The sequence below is a fragment of the Oncorhynchus kisutch genome, unplaced genomic scaffold (assembly GCF_002021735.2).
Source record: "Oncorhynchus kisutch isolate 150728-3 unplaced genomic scaffold, Okis_V2 Okis05a-Okis16b_hom, whole genome shotgun sequence".
Taxonomy (NCBI): domain Eukaryota; kingdom Metazoa; phylum Chordata; class Actinopteri; order Salmoniformes; family Salmonidae; genus Oncorhynchus; species Oncorhynchus kisutch.
In genome coordinates, this window is record NW_022261982.1 from 2,797,811 (window position 1) to 2,820,785 (window position 22,975).

General features: G+C 46.3%; 1 protein-coding gene across 2 annotated transcripts in view; it reads left to right on the plus strand.

Annotated features, from left to right (window-relative positions):
* LOC109877231 (semaphorin-5B) overlaps nucleotides 1-22,975 on the plus strand; it is a 104,387-nt gene that overhangs the window by 70,241 nt on the left and 11,171 nt on the right. For both annotated transcript variants that reach the window (XM_031813664.1, XM_031813665.1), the window contains exons 12-16: nucleotides 10,831-10,948; nucleotides 12,782-12,966; nucleotides 21,914-22,057; nucleotides 22,374-22,521; nucleotides 22,714-22,939. In XM_031813664.1, the coding sequence (XP_031669524.1) occupies nucleotides 10,831-10,948; nucleotides 12,782-12,966; nucleotides 21,914-22,057; nucleotides 22,374-22,521; nucleotides 22,714-22,939 (821 nt within the window). The remainder of the gene's footprint in view (nucleotides 1-10,830; nucleotides 10,949-12,781; nucleotides 12,967-21,913; nucleotides 22,058-22,373; nucleotides 22,522-22,713; nucleotides 22,940-22,975) is intronic.

The window sequence follows — 22,975 nt, forward strand, 5'->3', positions numbered from 1 at the left end:
TACAGTATGAAGAATGGTGGTGTTATGACTATAATGATATCACACCTTACTGTACAGTATGAAGAATGGTGGTGTTATGACTATAATAATATCACACCTTACTGTACAGTATGAAGAATGGTGGTGTTATGACTATAATGACTACTGATATATAAGGTTTCTTACACTCCTGTAGCTTCCATAGGTTCCACATCCTGTCCACCTCTAACAGCCAATGGCATGACACCTCACCATACATACACAGTGATGTGTTTAATACATATTAGCATATCATTATTTAATATGTACATTCATTTATAATATATGCCATTTAGCAGGTGCTTTTATTCATTCAGTATCAGCCGAACAGCATTTGCCAGTCATTCATTCATGAATAACACCATACTTAATCTGCCATGTCATTACCCCCTGTTTATACTGTACAGATGCAGTCAGATATATTGGCACCAATGCATGATATATTGGCACCCTTGCATGACTCACCTTTTTTTTTGGGGGGGGGGGGGGATTCTAACTGAAATTGAAAAAAAATGATTGGCCTAGACTAAATTATTCAAAATTCTAATTAACTTGGTTGGAGGCAATGCTTCTCATTTACTGTGTAATTTATCTCACCTGTGGTAAGTTGCAGGTGCCTGCAGGGTAAGAACAGCTCATTCTGCTCAGTCGCACTTCTTTTGTAAAGTGCAATGTGTCACCATCTGGCCACATCTGTAAGTAACCAATCCAGCTGAGGCTCCCTGTAATTACATTTGACCTCTGCCGTTGGATGGATCCCTGCTAGCTCCTTGTGACCACTGCCCTCTGCCTCTCCCGGTGCTAAAACTCATTTCCTCTGGTTCCGGCTACAGACTGGAGCCAGTACAATGGCAGACTGGGATGGTGTTGCAGTGCCAGCAGAGGTTTTCTGTGCGATCCATCACTCTCACCTGTCAGAGGGGAGGAGGAAGGAGGGGCACAGGAAATAAATACAGTCAGGGGAAAAGAGAGAGGGAGAGAGAGGGTTGTCGTTGTGGGAAAGATAGTGAACTGACCACCTCCCTAACTGACTGGACATAGATGGATGTTAATGTGAAAGGCATCCCATTACTACAATAGATTAAGTAGTTGTCATGGTGATTGCATGTGTCCTACCCCTAGCTTTTACCACATATTTTACATATCATCCTGTGTATTAACTGTGTAATAACCATCGGCATACCACCCTGTATTCCATGTCTCTGAAGCTAAGATCCCAGTGCCCCAGGGCAGTGATTGGGGACATTGCCATGTGTAGGGTGCCGTTTTTCAGATGGTATGTTAAACGGGTGTCCTGATTCTCTGTAGTCATTAAAGATCCCATGGCACTGAGAATCCAAGATGGCGTAGCAGTAAGTCGTCCTGTCGTGTCGTGTCCCTGTATATTTTGTTTATATTTTGTTTATTTTTCGTTTTTTACATATTTTTCGTTTTTTTACATAGCTATCCCTTTAAAAACATTTTGCTAAACCTAAGCTTCCAAATACGCTGGATCTTCACAACTAGCTATCTAGCTAAACCGCAACCCCGGATGATTACCCCTGGCTAGCGTTTCCACCCACTTAGCTTGAAGCTAGCCCGGCCTGCGCTACCACCGTAGCATACTCCTGAGCTACAATACCCGGGCCCATGACCGGTCTATCGATGTCACCGCATGAAGAGGAATAAACAGACTCACCCCATCGCGACGTCCCCCAAAGGCTAACTCTCTAGCCCTCGCTATCTCCCTGCTTGCTAATTCGGCCTGCTAACTGCTAGCTTGTCCAGCTCCGGTCCGCTAACTGCTACCTTGTTTTGGCCTTTCTAGGGAGTTTTTCCTAGCCACCGTGCTTCTACACCTGCATAGCCCGGGCCTACAAACTGTTAGCTTGTTAGCACAGGCCTGCTAACCGCCTGAATCGCCGCGTCCCAAACGCCCACCGGACCCATATTTACTTTCTATCTCTTTTGACTTTTAATTTGTTTATACCTTCCGGAAACCTGCCTCACCCAATGTGATACGGAATCGCTATTATTTTTTATTTATTTTTAGAACACACTCAAGAACCTCCAGAAGCTAACCAGCTAACTAGCTACAAGCTATTTAGTCATTGTTCGTTTTTTTAAACCTGGATAACACTCGCCAGTCCAGCTTCCCTTCCCCATCCACCGCTGCCCCCTGGACACTGATCTCTTGGCTACATAGCTGATGCACGCTGGACTGTCCATAAATCACGGTACTCCATTCTGCTTGTTTGTTTTATCTGTTGGCCCCGTTGCCTAGTCTACGCCATTTTACCTGCTGTTGTTGTGCTAGCTGATTAGCTGTTGTCTCACCTACTGTTTTAGCTAGCTTTCCCAATTCAACACCTGTGATTACTGTATGCCTCGCTGTATGTCTCTCTCAAATGTCAATATGCCTTGTATACTGTTGTTCAGGTTAGTTATCATTGTTTTAGTTCACAATGGAGCCCCTAGTTCCACTCTTCATACCCCTGATAACTCCTTTGTCCCACCTCCCACACATGCGGTGACCTCACCCATTACTACCAGCATGTCCAGAGATACAACCTCTCTCATCATCACCCAGTGCCTGGGCTTACCTCCGCTGTACCCGCACCCCACCATACCCCTGTCTGCGCATTATGCCCTGAATATATTCTACCATGCCCAGAAACCTGCTCCTCTTATTCTCTGTCCCCAACGCTCTAGGCGACCAGTTTTGATAGCCTTTAGCCGCACCCTCATACTACTCCTTCTCTGTTCCGCGGGTGATGTGGAGGTAAACCCAGGCCCTGCATGTCCCCAGGCACCCTCATTGGTTGACTTCTGTGTTCGAAAAAGCCTTGGTTTCATGCATGTCAACATCAGAAGCCTCCTCCCTAAGTTTGTCTTACTCACTGCTTTAGCACACTCTGCTAACCCTGATGTCCTTGCTGTGTCTGAATCCTGGCTCAGGAAGGCCACCAAAAATTCAGAGATTTCCATACCCAACTATAACATCTTCCGTCAAGATAGAACTGCCAAAGGGGGAGGAGTTGCAGTTTACTGCAGAGATGGCCTGCAAAGTAATGTCATACTTTCCAGGTCCATACCCAAACAGTTCGAACTACTAATTTTGAAAATTACTCTCTCCAGAAATAAGTCTCTCACAGTTGCCGCCTGCTACCGACCCCCCTCAGCTCCCAGCTGTGCCCTGGACACCATTTGTGAATTGATCACCCCCCATCTAGCTTCAGAGTTTGTTCTGTTAGGTGACCTAAACTGGGATATGCTTAACACCCCGCCAGTCCTACAATCTAAGCTAGATGCCCTCAATCTCACACAAATCATCAAGGAACCCACCAGGTACAACCCTAACTCTGTAAACAAGGGCACCCTCATAGACGTCATCCTGACCAACTGGCCCTCCAAATACACCTCCGCTGTCTTCAACCAGGATCTCAGCGATCACTGCCTCATTGCCTGTATCCGCTACGGAGCCGCAGTCAAACGACCACCCCTCATCACTGTCAAACGCTCCCTAAAACACTTCTGTGAGCAGGCCTTTCTAATCGACCTGGCCCGGGTATCCTGGAAGGACATTGACCTCATCCCGTCAGTTGAGGATGCCTGGTCATTCTTTAAAAGTAACTTCCTCACCATTTTAGATAAGCATGCTCCGTTCAAAAAATGCAGAACTAAGAACAGATACAGCCCTTGGTTCACCCCAGACTCGACCAGCACAAAAACATCCTGTGGCGGACTGCAATAGCATCGAATAGTCCCCGTGATATGCAACTGTTCAGGGAAGTCCGGAACCAATACACGCAGTCAGTCAGGAAAGCTAAGGCCAGCTTCTTCAGGCAGAAGTTTGCATCCTGTAGCTCCAACTCCAAAAAGTTCTGGGACACTGTGAAGTCCATGGAGAACAAGAGCACCTCCTCCCAGCTGCCCACTGCACTGAGGCTAGGTAACACGGTCACCACTGATAAATCCATGATTATCGAAAACTTCAATAAGCATTTCTCAACGGCTGGCCATGCCTTCCGCCTGGCTACTTCAACCTCGGCCAACAGCTCCGCCCCCCCCGCAGCTCCTCGCCCAAGCCTCTCCAGGTTCTCCTTTACCCAAATCCAGATAGCAGATGTTCTGAAAGAGCTGCAAAACCTGGACCCGTACAAATCAGCTGGGCTTGACAATCTGGACCCTCTATTTCTGAAACTATCTGCCACCATTGTCGCAACCCCTATTACCAGCCTGTTCAACCTCTCTTTCATCTCGTCTGAGATCCCCAAGGATTGGAAAGCTGCCGCAGTCATCCCCCTCTTCAAAGGGGGAGACACCCTGGACCCAAACTGTTACAGACCTATATCCATCCTGCCCTGCCTATCTAAGGTCTTCGAAAGCCAAGTCAACAAACAGGTCACTGACCATCTCGAATCCCACCGTACCTTCTCCGCTGTGCAATCTGGTTTCCGAGCCGGTCATGGGTGCACCTCAGCCACACTCAAGGTACTAAACGACATCATAACCGCCATCGATAAAAGACAGTACTGTGCAGCCGTCTTCATCGACCTTGCCAAGGCTTTCGTCTCTGTCAATCACCATATTCTTATCGGCAGACTCAGTAGCCTCGGTTTTTCGGATGACTGCCTTGCCTGGTTCACCAATTACTTTGCAGACAGAGTTCAGTGTGTCAAATCGGAGGGCATGCTGTCCGGTCCTCTGGCAGTCTCTATGGGGGTGCCACAGGGTTCCATTCTCGGGCCGACTCTTTTCTCTGTGTATATCAATGATGTTGCTCTTGCTGCGGGCGATTCCCTGATCCACCTCTACGCAGACGACACCATTCTATATACTTTCGGCCCGTCTTTGGACACTGTGCTATCTAACCTCCAAACAAGCTTCAATGCCATACAACACTCCTTCCGTGGCCTCCAACTGCTCTTAAACGCTAGTAAAACCAAATGCATGCTTTTCAACCGGTCGCTGCCTGCACCTGCATGCCCGACTAGCATCACCACCCTGGATGGTTCCGACCTAGAATATGTGGACGTCTATAAGTACCTAGGTGTCTGGCTAGACTGCAAACTCTCCTTCCAGACTCATATCAAACATCTCCAATCGAAAATCAAATCAAGAGTCGGCTTTCTATTCCGCAACAAAGCCTCCTTCACTCAAGCCGCCAAGCTTACCCTAGTAAAACTGACTATCCTACCGATCCTCGACTTCGGCGATGTCATCTACAAAATGGCTTCCAACACTCTACTCAGCAAACTGGATGCAGTCTATCACAGTGCCATCCGTTTTGTCACTAAAGCACCTTATACTACCCACCACTGCGACTTGTATGCTCTAGTCGGCTGGCCCTCGCTACATATTCGTCGCCAGACCCACTGGCTCCAGGTCATCTACAAGTCTATGCTAGGTAAAGCTCCGCCTTATCTCAGCTCACTGGTCACGATGGCAACACCCATCCGTAGCACGCGCTCCAGCAGGTGTATCTCACTGATCATCCCTAAAGCCAACACCTCATTTGGCCGCCTTTCGTTCCAGTACTCTGCTGCCTGTGACTGGAACGAATTGCAAAAATCGCTGAAGTTGGAGACTTTTATCTCCCTCACCAACTTCAAACATCAGCTATCTGAGCAGCTAACCGATCGCTGCAGCTGTACATAGTCTATTGGTAAATAGCCCACCCTTTTCACCTACCTCATCCCCATACTGTTTTTATTTATTTACTTTTCTGCTCTTCTGCACACCAATATCTCTACCTGTACATGACCATCTGATCTTTTATCACTAATTTTAATTATTTGCCTACCTCCTCATGCCTTTTGCACACATTGTATATAGACCCCCCCTTCGTTTTCTACTGTGTTATTGACTTGTTAATTGTTTACTCCATGTGTAACTCTTTGTTGTATGCTCACACTGCTATGCTTTATCTTGGCCAGGTCGCAGTTGCAAATGAGAACTTGTTCTCAACTAGCCTACCTGGTTAAATAAAGGTGAAATAAAAAATAAAAAAATAAAAAATAAGAGTTGGGTTGTTAATCCCAGGGTCCTGGCTAAAATATCCAATCTGGCCCTCATGGCCACCTAATCATCCCCTTAGCCACTCCCTTCCAACCCTATGTCAGGAACCACCTAGCCTAGCCACTCCCTTCCAACTCCATGTCAGGAACCACCTAGCCTAGCCACTCCATTCCAACCCCATGTCAGTAATTACCTAGCCTAGCCACTCCCTTCCAACCCCATGTCAGGAACTACTCAGCCTAGCCACTCCCTTCCGACCCCATGTCAAGAACCACCGAGCCTAGCCACTCCCTTCCAACCCCATGTCAGCAACCACCTAGCCTAGCCACTCCCTTCCAACCCCATGTCAGGAGCCACCTAGCCTAGCCACTCCCTTCCAACCCCATGTCAGGAATCAGCTAGCCTAGCCACTCCCCTCCAACCCCATGTCAGGAATCACCTAGCCTAGCCACTCCCTTCCAAACCCATGTCAGGAATCACCTAGCCTAGCCACTCCCTTCCAACCCCATGTCAGGAATCAGCTAGCCTAGCCACTCCCTTCCAAACCCATGTCAGGAATCACCTAGCCTAGCCACTCCCTTCCAAACCCATGTCAGGAATCACCTAGCCTAGCCACTCCCTTCCAAACCCATGTCAGGAATCACCTAGCCTAGCCACTCCCTTCCAACCCCATGTCAAGAACCACCTAGCCTAGCCACTCCCTTCCAACCCCATGTCAGGAACCACCTAGCCTAGCCACTCCCTTCCAACCCCATGTCAGGAACTATCTAGCTTAGCCACTCCCTTCCAACCCCATGTCAGGAACCACCTAGCCTAGCCACTCCCTTCCAACCCCATGTCAGGAACTACCTAGCCTAGCCACTCCCTTCCAACCCCATGTCAGGAACCACCTAGCCTAGCCACTCCCTTCCAACCCCATGTCAGGAACCACCTAGCCTAGCCACTCCCTTCCAACCCCATGTCAGGAACCACCTAGCCTAGCCACTCCCTTCCAACCCCATGTCAGGAACCACCTAGCCTAGCCACTCCCTTCCAACCCCATGTCAGGAACCACCTAGCCTAGCCACTCCCTTCCAACCCCATGTCAGGAACCACCTAGCCTAGCCACTCCCTTCCAACCCCATGTTAGGAACTACCTATCCTAGCCACTCCCCTCCAACCCCATGTCAGGAACTACCTATCCTAGCCACTCCCTTCCAACCCCATGTTAGGAACTACCTAGCCTAGCCACTCCCTTCCAACCCCATGTTAGGAACTACCTAGCCTAGCCTCTCACAACCCCATAAATCCCAGTGTGCCCCCAGGTTACGTTTTCTCTCATTATACTCTGTGTTCTGAATGGCATCTGCGTGTGGAGACATTTTGTCTCTACAGACCAGGGTTACGGACCGCATGTGGAGACATTTTGTCTCTACAGACCAGGGTTACGGACCGCATGTGGAGACATTTTGTTTCTACAGACCAGGGTTACCGACTGCGTGTGGAGACATTTTGTGTAACACACACACACTATGACCATGCCCCTGCCCCCTTCCCATCCCTCTTAGACAACCATTATTTACTGTAGTCTGTAGCCACCAGCCCGTCAGCAGGGTGATGAACACGGTGGTTGTTAGATAGTCTCTCTCCCGCTGCCTGCTAAACTGATATTACTGCTGATTATCAGGAACTGATCTGTCAACTGTTTATTGCAGGGGAGTGTTTTGTTGGTCGCGCTCCCTATACAGAATACCAATACGTCCTAGGTAGGCTGGTGTTAGTGCAGTTATATTCCATTCATCAGATTGTAGATGGCTTACTAGACTTTACCGTCATACTAAAGTTTACCGTGAAACGCTTCCACAATGTTGACACACTATCTCTTCCGTTCCATAATGTAATCCAGGCAGACTCTGGATGGCTTTATGTAGGGAAATACTGAGATATTGATTACTGGTGATTGATAGATGGAGATATTGATTACTGGTGATTGATAGATGGAGATATTGATTACTGGTGATTGATAGATTGAGATATTGATTACTGGTGATTGATAGATGGAGATATTGATTACTGGTGATTGATAGATGGAGATATTGATTACTGGTGATTGATAGATTGAGATATAGATTACTGGTGATTGATAGATGGAGATATTGATTACTGGTGATTGATAGATGGAGATATTGATTACTGGTGATTGATAGATGGAGATATTGATTACTGGTGATTGATAGATGGAGATATTGATTACTGGTGATTGATAGATGGAGATATTGATTACTGGTGATTGATAGATGGAGATATTGATTACTGGTGATTGATAGATTGAGATGTTGATTGCTGGTGATTGATAGATGGAGATCTTGATTGCTGGTGATTGATAGATGGAGATATTGATTACTGGTGATTGATAGATGGAGATATTGATTACTGGTGATTGATAGATGGAGATATTGATTACTGGTGATTGATAGATGTACATATTGATTACTGGAGATATATGGTGATATTTATTACTGGTGCAGCTTGGGAGTGGCTTTCTTTATACTATCCCCCTCTCCTGTCACATCTCTTTCTCCCTCCTTTCCTTGCCTCTCCTCTCACCTTCCTTCTCTCCATCCCTCTCTTGTGTACCCCCAGAGTGAGACCTTGTCTGGTAGACTGGGGGCTGTCGTGTGATAAACTGTTTCTAGAGTCGGGTCACAGTGACACCTTGTCTGGTAGACTGGGGGCTGTCGTGTGATAAACTGTTTCTAGAGTGGGGTCACTCAGTGGGAGATGAGGCGAAGGTTTGAGGGACAGTTAGGGGGTCTGGGGGGGCTTGTTAACCCCCCCACTGCTTAGCAATGTATAGTTGCTGTAGAGAGAGGCTCTCTAAACCTGGAGAAAAGAGCCTTTACAGGACTGGAAGCCCAAACTAACCCATCCCCGTTCTGACTCTGGTCTCACAGCGAAACGTTTATACTCCCAACCCCATTAAATCTCTCTCTCTCTCACACACACACACACACACACACACACACACACACACACACACACACACACACACACACACACACACACACACACACACACACACACACTGACCATACCCCTTCCCATCCCTCTTAGACAACCATTATTTACTGTAGTCTGTAGCCGCCAGCCCGTCAGCAGGGTGATCAACACAGTGGTTGTTAGATAGTCTCTCCCCCGCTGCCTGCTAAACTGATATTACTGCTGATTATCAGGAACTGATCTGTCAACTGTTTATTGCAGGGGAGTGTTTTGTTGGTCGCGCTCCCTATACAGAATACCAATACGTCCTAGGTAGGCTGGTGTTAGTGCAGTTATATTCCATTCATCAGATTGTAGATGGCTTAGTCCCAAATGCCACCCTGTTCCCTATATAGTGCACTACTTTTGACGAAGGCCCATTGGTAGTAGTGTAATATATAGGGAATAGGGTGGTATTTGGGACTGACATTATCTTGCACAGATACAAGGGAACAGGAGATACAAAGACAGCAAATAATCAAACAATCTATAAAAGGCTTTATAGAGCGTTCACAAAGTCTTCATAAGCACTACATAGGTCATAAGAAAAGTCATACTAGACTTTACCGTGAAACACTTCCACAATGTTGACACACTATCTCTTCCGCTCCATAATTCAAGGCAGACAGACACACTGGCCTCTTGCTCTGTACATCAGCCTACTGAGTGCTCTGGGTCAACAGGACCTGTTGTCTCTGCTCCATCTGGGCCTCATGGAGCCACATAAACAACCAGGAAGAGAAGGACCCCTCAAAGAGTCCTACATAAAGAGGCTGTCCTCACCTGTGCCTGTCACACAGGGTCCTATGGTTAAAAGGATGTCCTCACCTGTGCCTGTCAGACAGGGTCCTATGGTTAAAATTATGTCCTTACCTGTGCCTGTCAGACAGGGTCCTATGGTTAAAAGGCTGTCCTCACCTGTGCCTGTCAGACAGGGTCCTACGGTAGAGAGGCTGTCCTCACCTGTGCCTGTCAGACAGAGTCTTATGGTAGAGAGGCTGTCCTCACCTGTGCCTGTCAGACAGAGTCTTATGGTAGAGAGGCTGTCCTCACCTGTGCCTGTCAGACAGGGTCCTACGGTAGAGAGGCTGTCCTCACCTGTGCCTGTCAGACAGATTCTTATGGTAGAGAGGCTGTCCTCACCTGTGCCTGTCAGACAGAGTCTTATGGTAGAGAGGCTGTCCTCACCTGTGCCTGTCAGACAGGGTCTTATGGTAGAGAGGCTGCCCATTAACCTTGATAGACATCACATCATTGTATCTGTCCCATTATGGTGTCTGTGAGAGCACGGGCAGCACCAATTGAGACCATCTCCATTTTGAAGTAGTCCACGTTCTTCTTCTACTACCTCTATAAATTGGTAAACACTAGAGTCCTGTATCAATTTCTATTTCTATGGGCTGCCCTGACCTGTGCCTTTTCACAAACACATTGTCAAACAGCATTCCTAAGCTAGGGGGTTCCCTTCCCGGGGTCTCTGACAACTTCTTTTCATTAACAATCCTGGATTTAATGACTGAAATTAGCTTGTGTTTTTTCTGGAGCAGACAAACACTTAGCTGCAGTGAAGCGTGTTGTATGGCACAGTGCCTTACAGTGGAGTGTATGTCAGAGTGCTTCTTGATGTGTCAACACCTCAACTAGCACCAGTCTGACACTGTATGGGTTCTATTGGGGGAGAGCTCTTTTCCTATCTTTACGCTAACATGTTGTTGAGTGAGTTGAGGTGTGAGCTGTTTTTCCAGTGCTGTCCCTCTCCACTGACTGCTGTCTTCGTGCCCTGGGGTCCTACAGGCACTGCCTGGATGCCCGAGACCCCTACTGTGGCTGGGACCGTAAGCAGAAGCGTTGCACCACCATCGAGGACAGTTCCAACATGAGCCAGTGGAGCCAGAATATCACTGAGTGCCCGGTAAGGGTCACACACACACCTCATATCATATGTAACATACACACCTCATATGTAACACACACACACCTCATATGTAACACACACACACCTCATATGTAACACACACACACCTCATATGTAACACACACACACCTCATATGTATCACACACACACCTCATATGTAACACACACACCTCATATCAAATGTAACATACACACACACATCATATCTATCACACACACACCTCATATGTAACATACACACACACACCTCATATCATATGTAACATACACACCTCTTATGTAACACACACACACATCTCATATGTAACACACATACACACCTCATATCATATGTAACATACACACCTCATATCATATGTAACACACACATCTCATATGTAACACACACACACACACCTCATATCTATCACACACATACACACCTCATATCATATGTAACACACACACCTCATATGTAACACACACACACCTCATATGTATCACACACACACAAACCTCATATGTAACACACACACACACACACACCTCATATCTATCACACACGTACACACCTCATATCATATGTAACACACACACCTCATATGTAACACACACACACCTCATATGTATCACACACACACACACCTCATATGTAACATACACATATTTTGTTTTCATGAAATATCAGAACTTTTTGGAGTGTAAAAATGTTTGACCATTAAAAATCCTATTTTCCCTAACCCCTAAACCTAACCCTACTACCAACCTTAACCCCAAAAACCCTAACCCTAACCTTATACCAAACCCTTAAACCTAAACCTAACCATAACACCAAAAGCCTGAATCTAACCTTTAAGCTTAAAATAGCATTTGAACAAATTCAGGTGTTCCTACCTTTTCAGGACATCCAGGTAAAATGTTAGGGGTCCTGATAATGTAGGAAAACACACACACACACACACACACACACACACACACACACACACACACACACACACACACACACACACACACACACACACACACACACACATTAATTTACTTTCCCCACACACCTTCCCCTCTCTCCTACCACCTTCCCCTCCCTCCTACCACCTTCCCCTCCCTCCTACCACCTTCCCCTCTCTCCTACCACCTTCCCCTCCCTCCTACCACCTTCCCCTCCCTCCTACCACCTTCCCCTCTCTCCTACCACCTTCCCCTCTCTCCTACCACCTTCCCCTCTCTCCTACCACCTTCCCCTCTCTCCTACCACCTTCCCGTCTCTCCTACCACTTTCCCCTCTCTCCTACCACATTCCCCTCTCTCCTACCACCTTCCCCTCTCTCCTAAAAGCTTCCCCTCTCTCCTACCACCTTCCCCTCTCTCCTACCACCTTCCCCTCTCTCCTACCACCTTCCCCTCTCTCCTACCACCTTCCCCTCTCTCCTACCACTTTCCCCTCTCTCCTACCACCTTCCCCTCTCTCCTACCACATTCCCCTCTCTCCTACCACCTTCCCCTCTCTCCTAAAAGCTTCCCCTCTCTCCTACCACCTTCCCCTCTCTCCTACCACCTTCCCCTCTCTCCTACCACCTTCCCCTCTCTCCTACCACCTTCCCCTCTCTCCTACCACCTTCCCCTCTCTCCTACCACCTTCCCCTCTCTCCTACCACCTTCCCCTCTCTCCTACCACTTTTCCCTCTCTCCTACCACCTTCCCCTCTCTCCTACCACCTTCCCCTCTCTCCTACCACCTTCCCCTCTCTCCTACCACCTTCCCCTTTGTCCTACCACTTTTCCCCATTAGCCACCATTCTGACCCAATCTCTGATTGGTCCCTTCTGATGCTGAACTCCTGCCCGCTCACAGGTAAGGAACCTGACCCAGGACGGTGGCTTCAGCCCCTGGGCGCCATGGCAACCCTGTAACCATGACGACAGGGAGGGAGCCAGCACCAGTTGCGCGTGTCGCTCACGCTCTTGTAACAGTCCAGTCCCTCAGTGTGGAGGCTCCAACTGCAAGGGCCCCACCATCCAGGTGGCCAACTGTTCCAGGTACTGTAGAGGTGGCCAACTGTTCCAGGTACTGTAGAGGAAGAAGACAAGAGAAGCTACAGTCTACTATTCATCATTCAGTACCAAACATCATAACGGTTACTGACTTCCCAAAAGTGGAATAGTCATGACCGTCAGCAGAGTCAGAGTATGTTTCCTGGAGCTTTTGGGGATTATCAAGTCCCTCATTTGAGCACCTGATTCCCGTTTTTTTGTTCCAGTTGGGCTGACGCGCGTTTGAGTCCGCTCTCATTCTATGTTTCCAGCATGTTAACAAACTGTCAGTATATTTGATAGAAGGTATTGTACATGTTGTCCTTAAATGGATCTCTAGACAAAGACAAGTAGTAGCATGAGACTTCAGACCAGCAGCAGACAAGCACACGTAGACTCAGCAATGTTGGTTCTATTCTTGATGAGTTCTATTCTTCTGCTTTCAGAGAGTTTACATTAGACTTCCAACTACCAGACAGTGTTGACATGTTCTCAGAGGAAACTCAAGTAGTAGAATCAGACCAGCAGCAGAGTCCAACTACCAGACAGTGTTGACATGTTCTCAGAGGAAACTCAAGTAGTAGAATCAGACCAGCAGCAGAGTCCAACTACCAGACAGTGTTGACATGTTCTCAGAGGAAACTCAAGTAGTAGTATCAGGCCAGCAGCAGAGTCCAACTACCAGACAGTGTTGACATGTTCTCAGAGGAAACTCAAGTAGTAGGATCAGACCAGCAGCAGAGTCCAACTACCAGACAGTGTTGACATGTTCTCAGAGGAAACTCAAGTAGTAGAATCAGACCAGCAGCAGAGTCCAACTACCAGACAGTGTTGACATGTTCTCAGAGGAAACTCAAGTAGTAGAATCAGACCAGCAGCAGAGTCCATCTACCAGACAGTGTTGACATGTTCTCAGGGGAAACTCAAGTAGTAGAATCAGACCAGCAGCAGAGTCCAACTACCAGACAGTGTTGATATGTTCTCAGAGGAAACTCAAGTAGTAGAATCAGACCAGCAGCAGAGTCCAACAACCAGACAGTGTTGACATGTTCTCAGAGGAAACTCAAGTAGTAGAATCAGACCAGCAGCAGAGTCCAACTACCAGACAGTGTTGACATGTTCTCAGAGAAAACTCAAGTAGTAGAATCAGACCAGCAGCAGAGTCCAACTACCAGACAGTGTTGACATGTTCTCAGAGGAAACTCAAGTAGTAGAATCAGACCAGCAGCAGAGTCCAACTACCAGACAGTGTTGACATGTTCTCAGAGGAAACTCAAGTAGTATAATCAGACCAGCAGCAGAGTCCATCTACCAGACAGTGTTGACATGTTCTCAGAGGAAACTCAAGTAGTATAATCAGACCAGCAGCAGAGTCCAACTACCAGACAGTGTTGACATGTTCTCAGAGAAATCTCAAGTAGTAGAATCAGACCAGCAGCAGAGTCCAACTACCAGACAGTGTTGACATGTTCTCAGAGGAAACTCAAGTAGTAGAATCAGACCAGCAGCAGAGTCCAACTACCAGACAGTGTTGACATGTTCTCAGAGGAAACTCAAGTAGTAGAATCAGACCAGCAGCAGCAGAGTCCAACTACCAGACAGTGTTGACATGTTCTCAGAGGAAACTCAAGTAGTAGAATCAGACCAGCAGCAGCAGAGTCCAACTACCAGACAGTGTTGACATGTTCTCAGAGGAAACTCAGGTAGTAGAATCAGACCAGCACCAGAGTCCAACTACCAGACAGTGTTGACATGTTCTCAGAGGAAACTCAAGTAGTAGAATCAGACCAGCAGCAGAGTCCAACTACCAGACAGTGTTGACATGTTCTCAGAGGAAACTCAAGTAGTAGAATCAGACCAGCAGCAGAGTCCAACTACCAGACAGTGTTGACATGTTCTCAGAGGAAACTCAAGTAGTAGAATCAGACCAGCAGCAGAGTCCAACTACCAGACAGTGTTGACATGTTCCCAGAGGAAACTCAAGTAGTAGAATCAGACCAGCAGCAGAGTCCAACTACCAGACAGTGTTGACATATTCTCAGAGGAAACTCAAGTAGTAGAATCAGACCAGCAGCAGAGTCCATCTACCAGACAGTGTTGACATGTTCTCAGAGGAAACTCAAGTAGTAGAATCAGACCAGCAGCAGAGTCCAACTACCAGACAGTGTTGACATGTTCTCAGAGAAATCTCAAGTAGTAGAATCAGACCAGCAGCAGAGTCCAACTACCAGACAGTGTTGACATGTTCTCAGAGGAAACTCAAGTAGTAGAATCAGACCAGCAGCAGAGTCCAACTACCAGACAGTGTTGACATGTTCTCAGAGGAAACTCAAGTAGTAGAATCAGACCAGCAGCAGCAGAGTCCAACTACCAGACAGTGTTGACATGTTCTCAGAGGAAACTCAAGTAGTAGAATCAGACCAGCAGCAGCAGAGTCCAACTACCAGACAGTGTTGACATGTTCTCAGAGGAAACTCAGGTAGTAGAATCAGACCAGCACCAGAGTCCAACTACCAGACAGTGTTGACATGTTCTCAGAGGAAACTCAAGTAGTAGAATCAGACCAGCAGCAGAGTCCAACTACCAGACAGTGTTGACATGTTCTCAGAGGAAACTCAAGTAGTAGAATCAGACCAGCAGCAGAGTCCAACTACCAGACAGTGTTGACATGTTCTCAGAGGAAACTCAAGTAGTAGAATCAGACCAGCAGCAGAGTCCAACTACCAGACAGCGTTGACATGTTCCCAGAGGAAACTCAAGTAGTAGAATCAGACCAGCAGCAGAGTCCAACTACCAGACAGTGTTGACATATTCTCAGAGGAAACTCAAGTAGTAGAATCAGACCAGCAGCAGAGTCCATCTACCAGACAGTGTTGACATGTTCTCAGAGGAAACTCAAGTAGTAGAATCAGACCAGCAGCAGAGTCCAACTACCAGACAGTGTTGACATGTTCTCAGAGGAAACTCAAGTAGTAGAATCAGACCAGCAGCAGAGTCCAACTACCAGACAGTGTTGACATGTTCTCAGAGGAAACTCAAGTAGTAGAATCAGACCAGCAGCAGAGTCCAACTACCAGACAGTGTTGACATGTTCTCAGAGGAAACTCAAGTAGTAGAATCAGACCAGCAGCAGAGTCCAACTACCAGACAGTGTTGACATGTTCTCAGAGGAAACTCAAGGACTCCCTTGCCCTCTATTATCAGAGGTTTCCCTCATTAGGCAAAAGAGATTGGATTTATCTAGAGAGTGAGTTGAAAACCAAAGGACTGTCACCTCTCAGTATAGCGTGTGTGTGTGTGTGTGTGTGTGTGTGTGTGTGTGTGTGTGTGTGTGTGTGTGTGTGTGTGTGTGTGTGTGTGTGTGTGTGTGTGTGTGTGTGTGTGTGTGTGTGTGTGTGTGTGTGTGTGTGTGTGTGTGTGTGTGGCATTACTATCCTCATGGGGACCAGAAGTTCTCACAAGGATAGTAAAACAAGGAAAATTCAGACAAGTGGGGACACAATGAAAAAGGATATTTTAGGCTTTGGGTTAGGGTTAGGGTGAGGGGTTAGGATTAGGGTTGGTTTTGGGGTTAAGGGAAATAGGATTTTGAATTGGACTCCATAAATTGGGTGCGTTTGTGTGTGTGTGTGTTATTAGAGAGATTACAGTCTTCACTGGTGGCTTCCTGTTGCTTACTTTATTGTGTTACTATGCAGGAGAGAAATTAAATTATCTTTTACAGGAAGCACCAATTTAATTAGAAGGGAAGCTCCACCAGCCTGAAGCACTTAAACACATTAGGTGGATTTTTTTATGCCTTCAGCCCAGTCAGCTTCCCAGACAAGCACACGTTGCCTCAGCCCAGTCAGCTTCCCAGACAAGCACACGTTGCCTCAGCCCAGTCAGCTTCCAAGACAAGCACACGTTGCCTCAGCCCAGTCAGCTTCCCAGACAAGCACACGTTGCCTCAGCCCAGTCAGCTTCCCAGACAAGCACACGTTGCCTCAGCCCAGTCAGCTTCCCAGACAAGCACACGTTGCCTCAGCAATGTTTGTTCTGTTCTTCTATTCTTCTGCTTTCAGAGAGTTTACAATAGACTAGGCTATTAGAGTTTACAATAGACTAGGCTATTAGAGTTTACAATAGACTAGGCTATTAGAGTTTACAATAGACTAGGCTATTGGAGTTTACAATAGACTAGGCTGTTAGAGTTTACAATAGACTAGGCTATTAGAGTTTACAATAGACTAGGCTGTTAGAGTTTACAATAGACTAGGCTGTTAGAGTTTACAATAGACGAGGCTATTAGAGTTTACAATAGACTAGGCTGTTAGAGTTTACAATAGACAAGGCTGTTAGAGTTTACAATAGACTAGGCTGTTAGAGTTTACAATAGACTAGGCTGTTAGAGTTTACAATAGACTAGGCTGTTAGAGTTTACAATAGACAAGGCTATTAGAGTTTACAATAGACTAGGCTATTAGAGTTTACATTAGACTAGGCTGTTAGAGTTTACAATAGACAAGGCTATTAGAGTTTACAATAGACTAGGCTATTAGAGTTTACAATAGACTAGGCTATTAGAGTTTACAATAGACTAGGCTATTAGAGTTTACAATAGACTAGGCTATTAGAGTTTACAATAGACTAGGCTATTAGAGTTTACAATAGACTAGGCTATTAGAGTTTACAATAGACAAGGCTGTTAGAGTTTACAATAGACTAGGCTATTAGAGTTTACAATAGACAAGGCTATTATAGTTTACAATAGACTAGGCTATTAGAGTTTACAATAGACTAGGCTATTAGAGTTTACAATAGACAAGGCTATTAGAGTTTACAATAGACTAGGCTATTAGAGTTTACAATAGACAAGGCTATTATAGTTTACAATAGACTAGGCTATTATAGTTTACAATAGACTAGGCTATTAGAGTTTACAATAGACTAGGCTATTAGAGTTTACAATAGACTAGGCTATTATAGTTTACAATAGACTAGGCTATTAGAGTTTACAATAGACAAGGCTATTAGAGTTTACAATAGACAAGGCTATTAGAGTTTACAATAGACAAGGCTGTGTTGTGTCTTTACTATCATTAACTGAAGACTGATTGTTTTTTGTCAAAGATTCTCTGTAATGAGTTATTACGTGATCAACTGATTAATCACGTAACTAATTCACTAGGAAGTCGGGGCACCAAGGAAAAATATTCAGATTACAAAGTTATAATTTCCTAAAATAACTTTTCAGATATTTGATCTGATCAATTAGTCTTCGAATTAATGAATTATTTACTTTACCTCACCTTAGTCTCATTCCAAACGTCGTAAATTGTTGGTTATCTACACAAACCCAGTCTTCACTATGAGTCATCCATACATCAATTGTCTTAAATAATTGATTTATTACTAACTAAGTAATTCACAGAAATGCATAAACAAACAAGGTAAATGTGGTTACATGAAATGATAGGAGAATGTGCCCCTAGTGGGCTAAACCGGGCATGGCGACTTGTTAGACAAAAGGGGAAGTGGGGGTCGACTAAGAAGTCACTACATAGTGATAATTATAACAATTGAAATGCTAATCCTTTGCACATGAACGCTCACTCTTTCGGGAACAATGGCAATCAATATATATATTTACGCTCAGTGTGTCGTCTTGATCGCTGGTGAAAAGTTAATTTATTTTGTAGAATTGTCCGTCTCTCTCCCTCTCTCTCTCGGTTGTGGTTAGAGGGGATTGTTCGTTATAGAATGGATGTTTCGGTGGTTGTCGTTCTTCGCGTTCAATGATACCGAATTCCTAGACTTGTTCTTATTCTGTCGGTATGGATAGTCTAAGAGTTTAACCACGTGGTATGGTTAAAAGATTCAGCAATGGTCTACAACCTTTGTCCTCCTGATGGAGAAAAACATGTTCTGCAACCTTTAGCCATCTTGTAATTCGTTCTGCTGATCGAAAACCCGAGTGGGTTTTTTATTCGGAATGGCAGAAAAGAGCTGTCCCAGGATGTCTGACCCTAACTGGGCTCAGGGGCGGTCCTCTGATTTAGTTCAAATCCAATTCCCTTTTTGAGTTTTCCTTCATTAAACAGTCCAAAATCACATTGTAACATTGTGTAAACAGTATCAGACTCGCTCATTCATCTTATACAACAATTAGATGTACTAACAGATATAGCCCTCGGTTCTCCCCAGACCTGACTGCTCTTAACCAACACAAAAACATCCTATGGCGTTCTGCATTAGTATCGAACAGCCCCCGTGATATGCAGCTTTTCAGGGAAGCTAGAAACCAATATACACAGGCAGTTAGAAAAGCCAAGGCTAGCTTTTTCAAGCAGAAATTTGCTTCCTGCAACACTAACTCAAAAAAGTTCTGGGACACTGTAAAGTTTTTCTACGGCTGGCCATGCTTTCGACCTGGCTACCCCTTCCCCGGTCAACAGCACTGCACCCTCCACAGCAACTCGCCCAAGCCTTCCCCATTTCTCCTTCTCCCAAATCCAGTCATCTGATGTTCTGAAAGAGCTGCAAAATCTGGACCCCTACAAATCAGCCGTTCTAGACAATCTGGACCTTTTCTTTCTAAAATTATCTGCCGAAATTGTTGCCACCCCTATTACTAGCCTATTCAACCTCTCTTTCGGGTCGTCTGAGATTCCCAAAGATTGGAAAGCAGCTGCGGTCATCCCCCTCTTCAAGGGGGGGACACTCTTGACCCAAACTGCTACAGACCTATATCTATCCTGCCCTGCCTTTCTAAGGTCTTCGAAAGCCAAGTCAACAAACAGATTACCGACCATTTCGAATCTCACCATACCCTCTCTGCTATACGATATCATAACCGCCATCGATAAGAAACATTACTGTGCAGCCGTATTCATTGATCTGGCCAAGGCTTTCGACTCTGTCAATCACCACATCCTCATCGGCAGACTCGACAGCCTTGGTTTCTCAAATGATTGCCTCGTCTGGTTCACCAACTACTTCTCTGATAGAGTTCAGTGTGTCAAATCGGAGGGTCTGTTGTCTGGACCTCTGGCGGTCTCTATGGGGGTGCCACAGGGTTCAATTCTTGGACCGACTATCTTCTCTGTATACATCAATGATGTCGCTCTTGCTGCTGGTGAGTCTCTGATCCACCTCTACGCAGACGACACCATTCTGTATACTTCTGGCCCTTCTTTGGACACTGTGTTAACAACCCTCCAGGCAAGCTTCAATGCCATACAACTCTCCTTCCGTAGCCTCCAATTGCTCTTAAATACAAGTAAAACTAAATGCATGCTCTTCAACCGATCGCTGCCTGCATTAGAATACGTGGACAACTACAAATACCTAGGTGTCTGGTTAGACTGTAAACTCTCCTTCCAGACCCACATCAAACATCTCCAATCCAAAGTTAAATCTAGAATTGGCTTCCTATTTTGCAACAAAGCATCCTTCACTCATGCTGCCAAACATACCCTTGTAAAACTGACCATCCTACCAATCCTCAACTTCAGCGATGTCATTTACAAAATAGCCTCCAATACCCTACTCAACAAATTGGATGCAGTCTATCACAGTGCCATCCATTTTGTCACCAAAGCCCCATATACTACCCACCATTGCGACCTGTGCGCTCTCGTTGGCTGGCCCTCGCTTCATACTCGTCGCCAAACCCACTGGCTCCATGTCATCTACAAGACCCTGCTAGGTAAAGTCCTTTCTTATCTCAGCTCGCTGGTCACCATAGCATCACCCACCTGTAGCACACGCTCCAGCAGGTATATCTCTCTGGTCATCCCCAAAACCAATTCTTTCTTTGGCCGCCTCTCCTTCCAGTTCTCTGCTGCCAATGACTGGAACGAACATAAAAAAGTATCTGAAACTGGAAACACTTATCTCCCTCACTAACTTCAAGCACCAGCTGTCAGAGCAGCTCACAAATTACTGCACCTGTACATAGCCCATCTATAATTTAGCCCAAACAACTACCTCTTTCCCTACTGTATTTATTTATTTATTTAGCTCCTTTGCACCCCATTGTTTTTATTTCTAATTTGCACATTCTTCCACTGCAAATCTACCATTCCAGTGTTTTACTTGCTATATTGTATTTACTTTGCCACCATGGCCTTTTTTTAGCCTTTACCTCCCTAATCTCACCTCATTTGCTCACATCGTATATAGACTTGTTTCTACTGTATTATTGACTGTATGTTTGTTTTACTCCATGTGTAACTCTGTGTTGTTGTATGTGTCGAACTGCTTTGCTTTATCTTGGCCAGGTCGCAGTTTTAAATGAGAACTTGTTCTCAACTTGCCTACATGGTTAAATAAAGGTGAAATAAAATAAAATAAAATATGTAAACCTCATATCTGAGGCTATTATATAAACAGCGTTATGGTAATGTGGCCACACCGTCTCCCATGAGCTTCCCCAAGTTGTGACAAACGGACCAGTTCGTAGCCGGATTCTTCACCGATCTTTTATACTTTCTCCGGAACCTGAAATGTGTTTGTACCTCAAGTTCTGTGAGGTGTAAGGATTTCCTTTGTTCTCCATGAAAATCTACTCTCTCTATACTGTGTGTCCATGAGGAGATCCTCAGGAATTTACGACGTCTCTCTGACCACAGCAACCTAGTTGGTGGAGGAAAGGGGGAGGCAGAGAGAGGGGATGGGCTTGCTATACCCAAAGAGGCCAACGTCATGACAGCTGTTAGAGTTTACAATAGACTAGGCTATTAGAGTTTTAGGTGAATCTGTGTATCTTCCCAGTTGTTCTGAATTTCTCTCTCTCTCTCTGTCTCTCTCTCTCTCTCTGTCTCTCTCTGTCTCTCTCTCTCTGTCTCCCTCTCTCTCTCTCTCTGTCTGTCTCTCTCTCTGTCTCTCTCTGTCTGTCTCTGTCCGTCTCTCTGTGTCTCTGTCCGTCTCTCTCTGTCTCTCCCTGTCTCTGTCTCTCTGTCTCCTCTAGGAACGGAGGCTGGACCCCCTGGTCCACCTGGGGTCAGTGCAGCACCAGCTGTGGCATCGGGTACGAGGTGCGCCAGCGCTCCTGCAACAACCCCTCCCCCCGGCATGGGGGGCGTGTCTGTGTGGGACAAGGCCGAGACGAGAGGTGAGACAGAGGGACTCAATGCAGTACATACAGTCAGGTTCACCTTCAGTCAGGTTCACCTTCAGTCAGGTTCACATTCAGTCAGGTTCACATTCAGTCCGGTTCACATTCAGTCCGGTTCACATTGTCAGGTTCACATTGTCAGGTTCACATTGTCAGGTTTTCTTGTGGCGTTGCAGGAGACCCTCGTTCAGCGTTGCAATGCCCTGAAATGGTGCACATATTGTAAAGCAGTGGTTCACCTTCTCTTACAGAGACCACCAGGCAGAAAGAGTAGAACTGCAAGTTTACCGTGTGTGTGTGTGTGTGTGTGTAGGCTGTGCAATGAGAAGAGCCCATGTCCCCTGCCTGTGTTCTGGTCGTCTTGGGGATCCTGGTCTCAGTGCAGTGCAGAATGTGGAGGAGGGGTCCATTCCCGGGTCAGGAGCTGTGAGAAGGGGAACACCTGCCCAGGATGTGCTCTGGTATACACCCCCCCCCCCCCCCCCCCAAAGGCATCCTTTACTACAACTTTCTCACAGATAACACCCTTAGTTGATCTAGTGAATGGCATCTTTCATTATTCATTTATCATAGCCTGAGGATGAACAGTCAGGTTGAAGCTGACATATCCTCTCTCCTTTTCATACTCCTCTCTTGTACTCCTACTCCCGTAGGAGTACAAGACCTGTAACCTGGAGGCGTGTCCGGAGGTCCGTCGCAACACCCCCTGGACCCCCTGGATGCCGGTGAATGTGACCCAGGACGGGGCCCGCCAGGAGCAGAGGACCCGCTACACCTGCAGGGCCCTCCTTCCAGACCCTCATCAGCTGCAGCTGGGCAAGAAGAAGGTGGAGACCCGCGTCTGCCCCAACGACGGCACCGCCGCCTGTGAGACTGAAGGTAAGTCTGAGGCCGTCCCACTCATACATATGTACT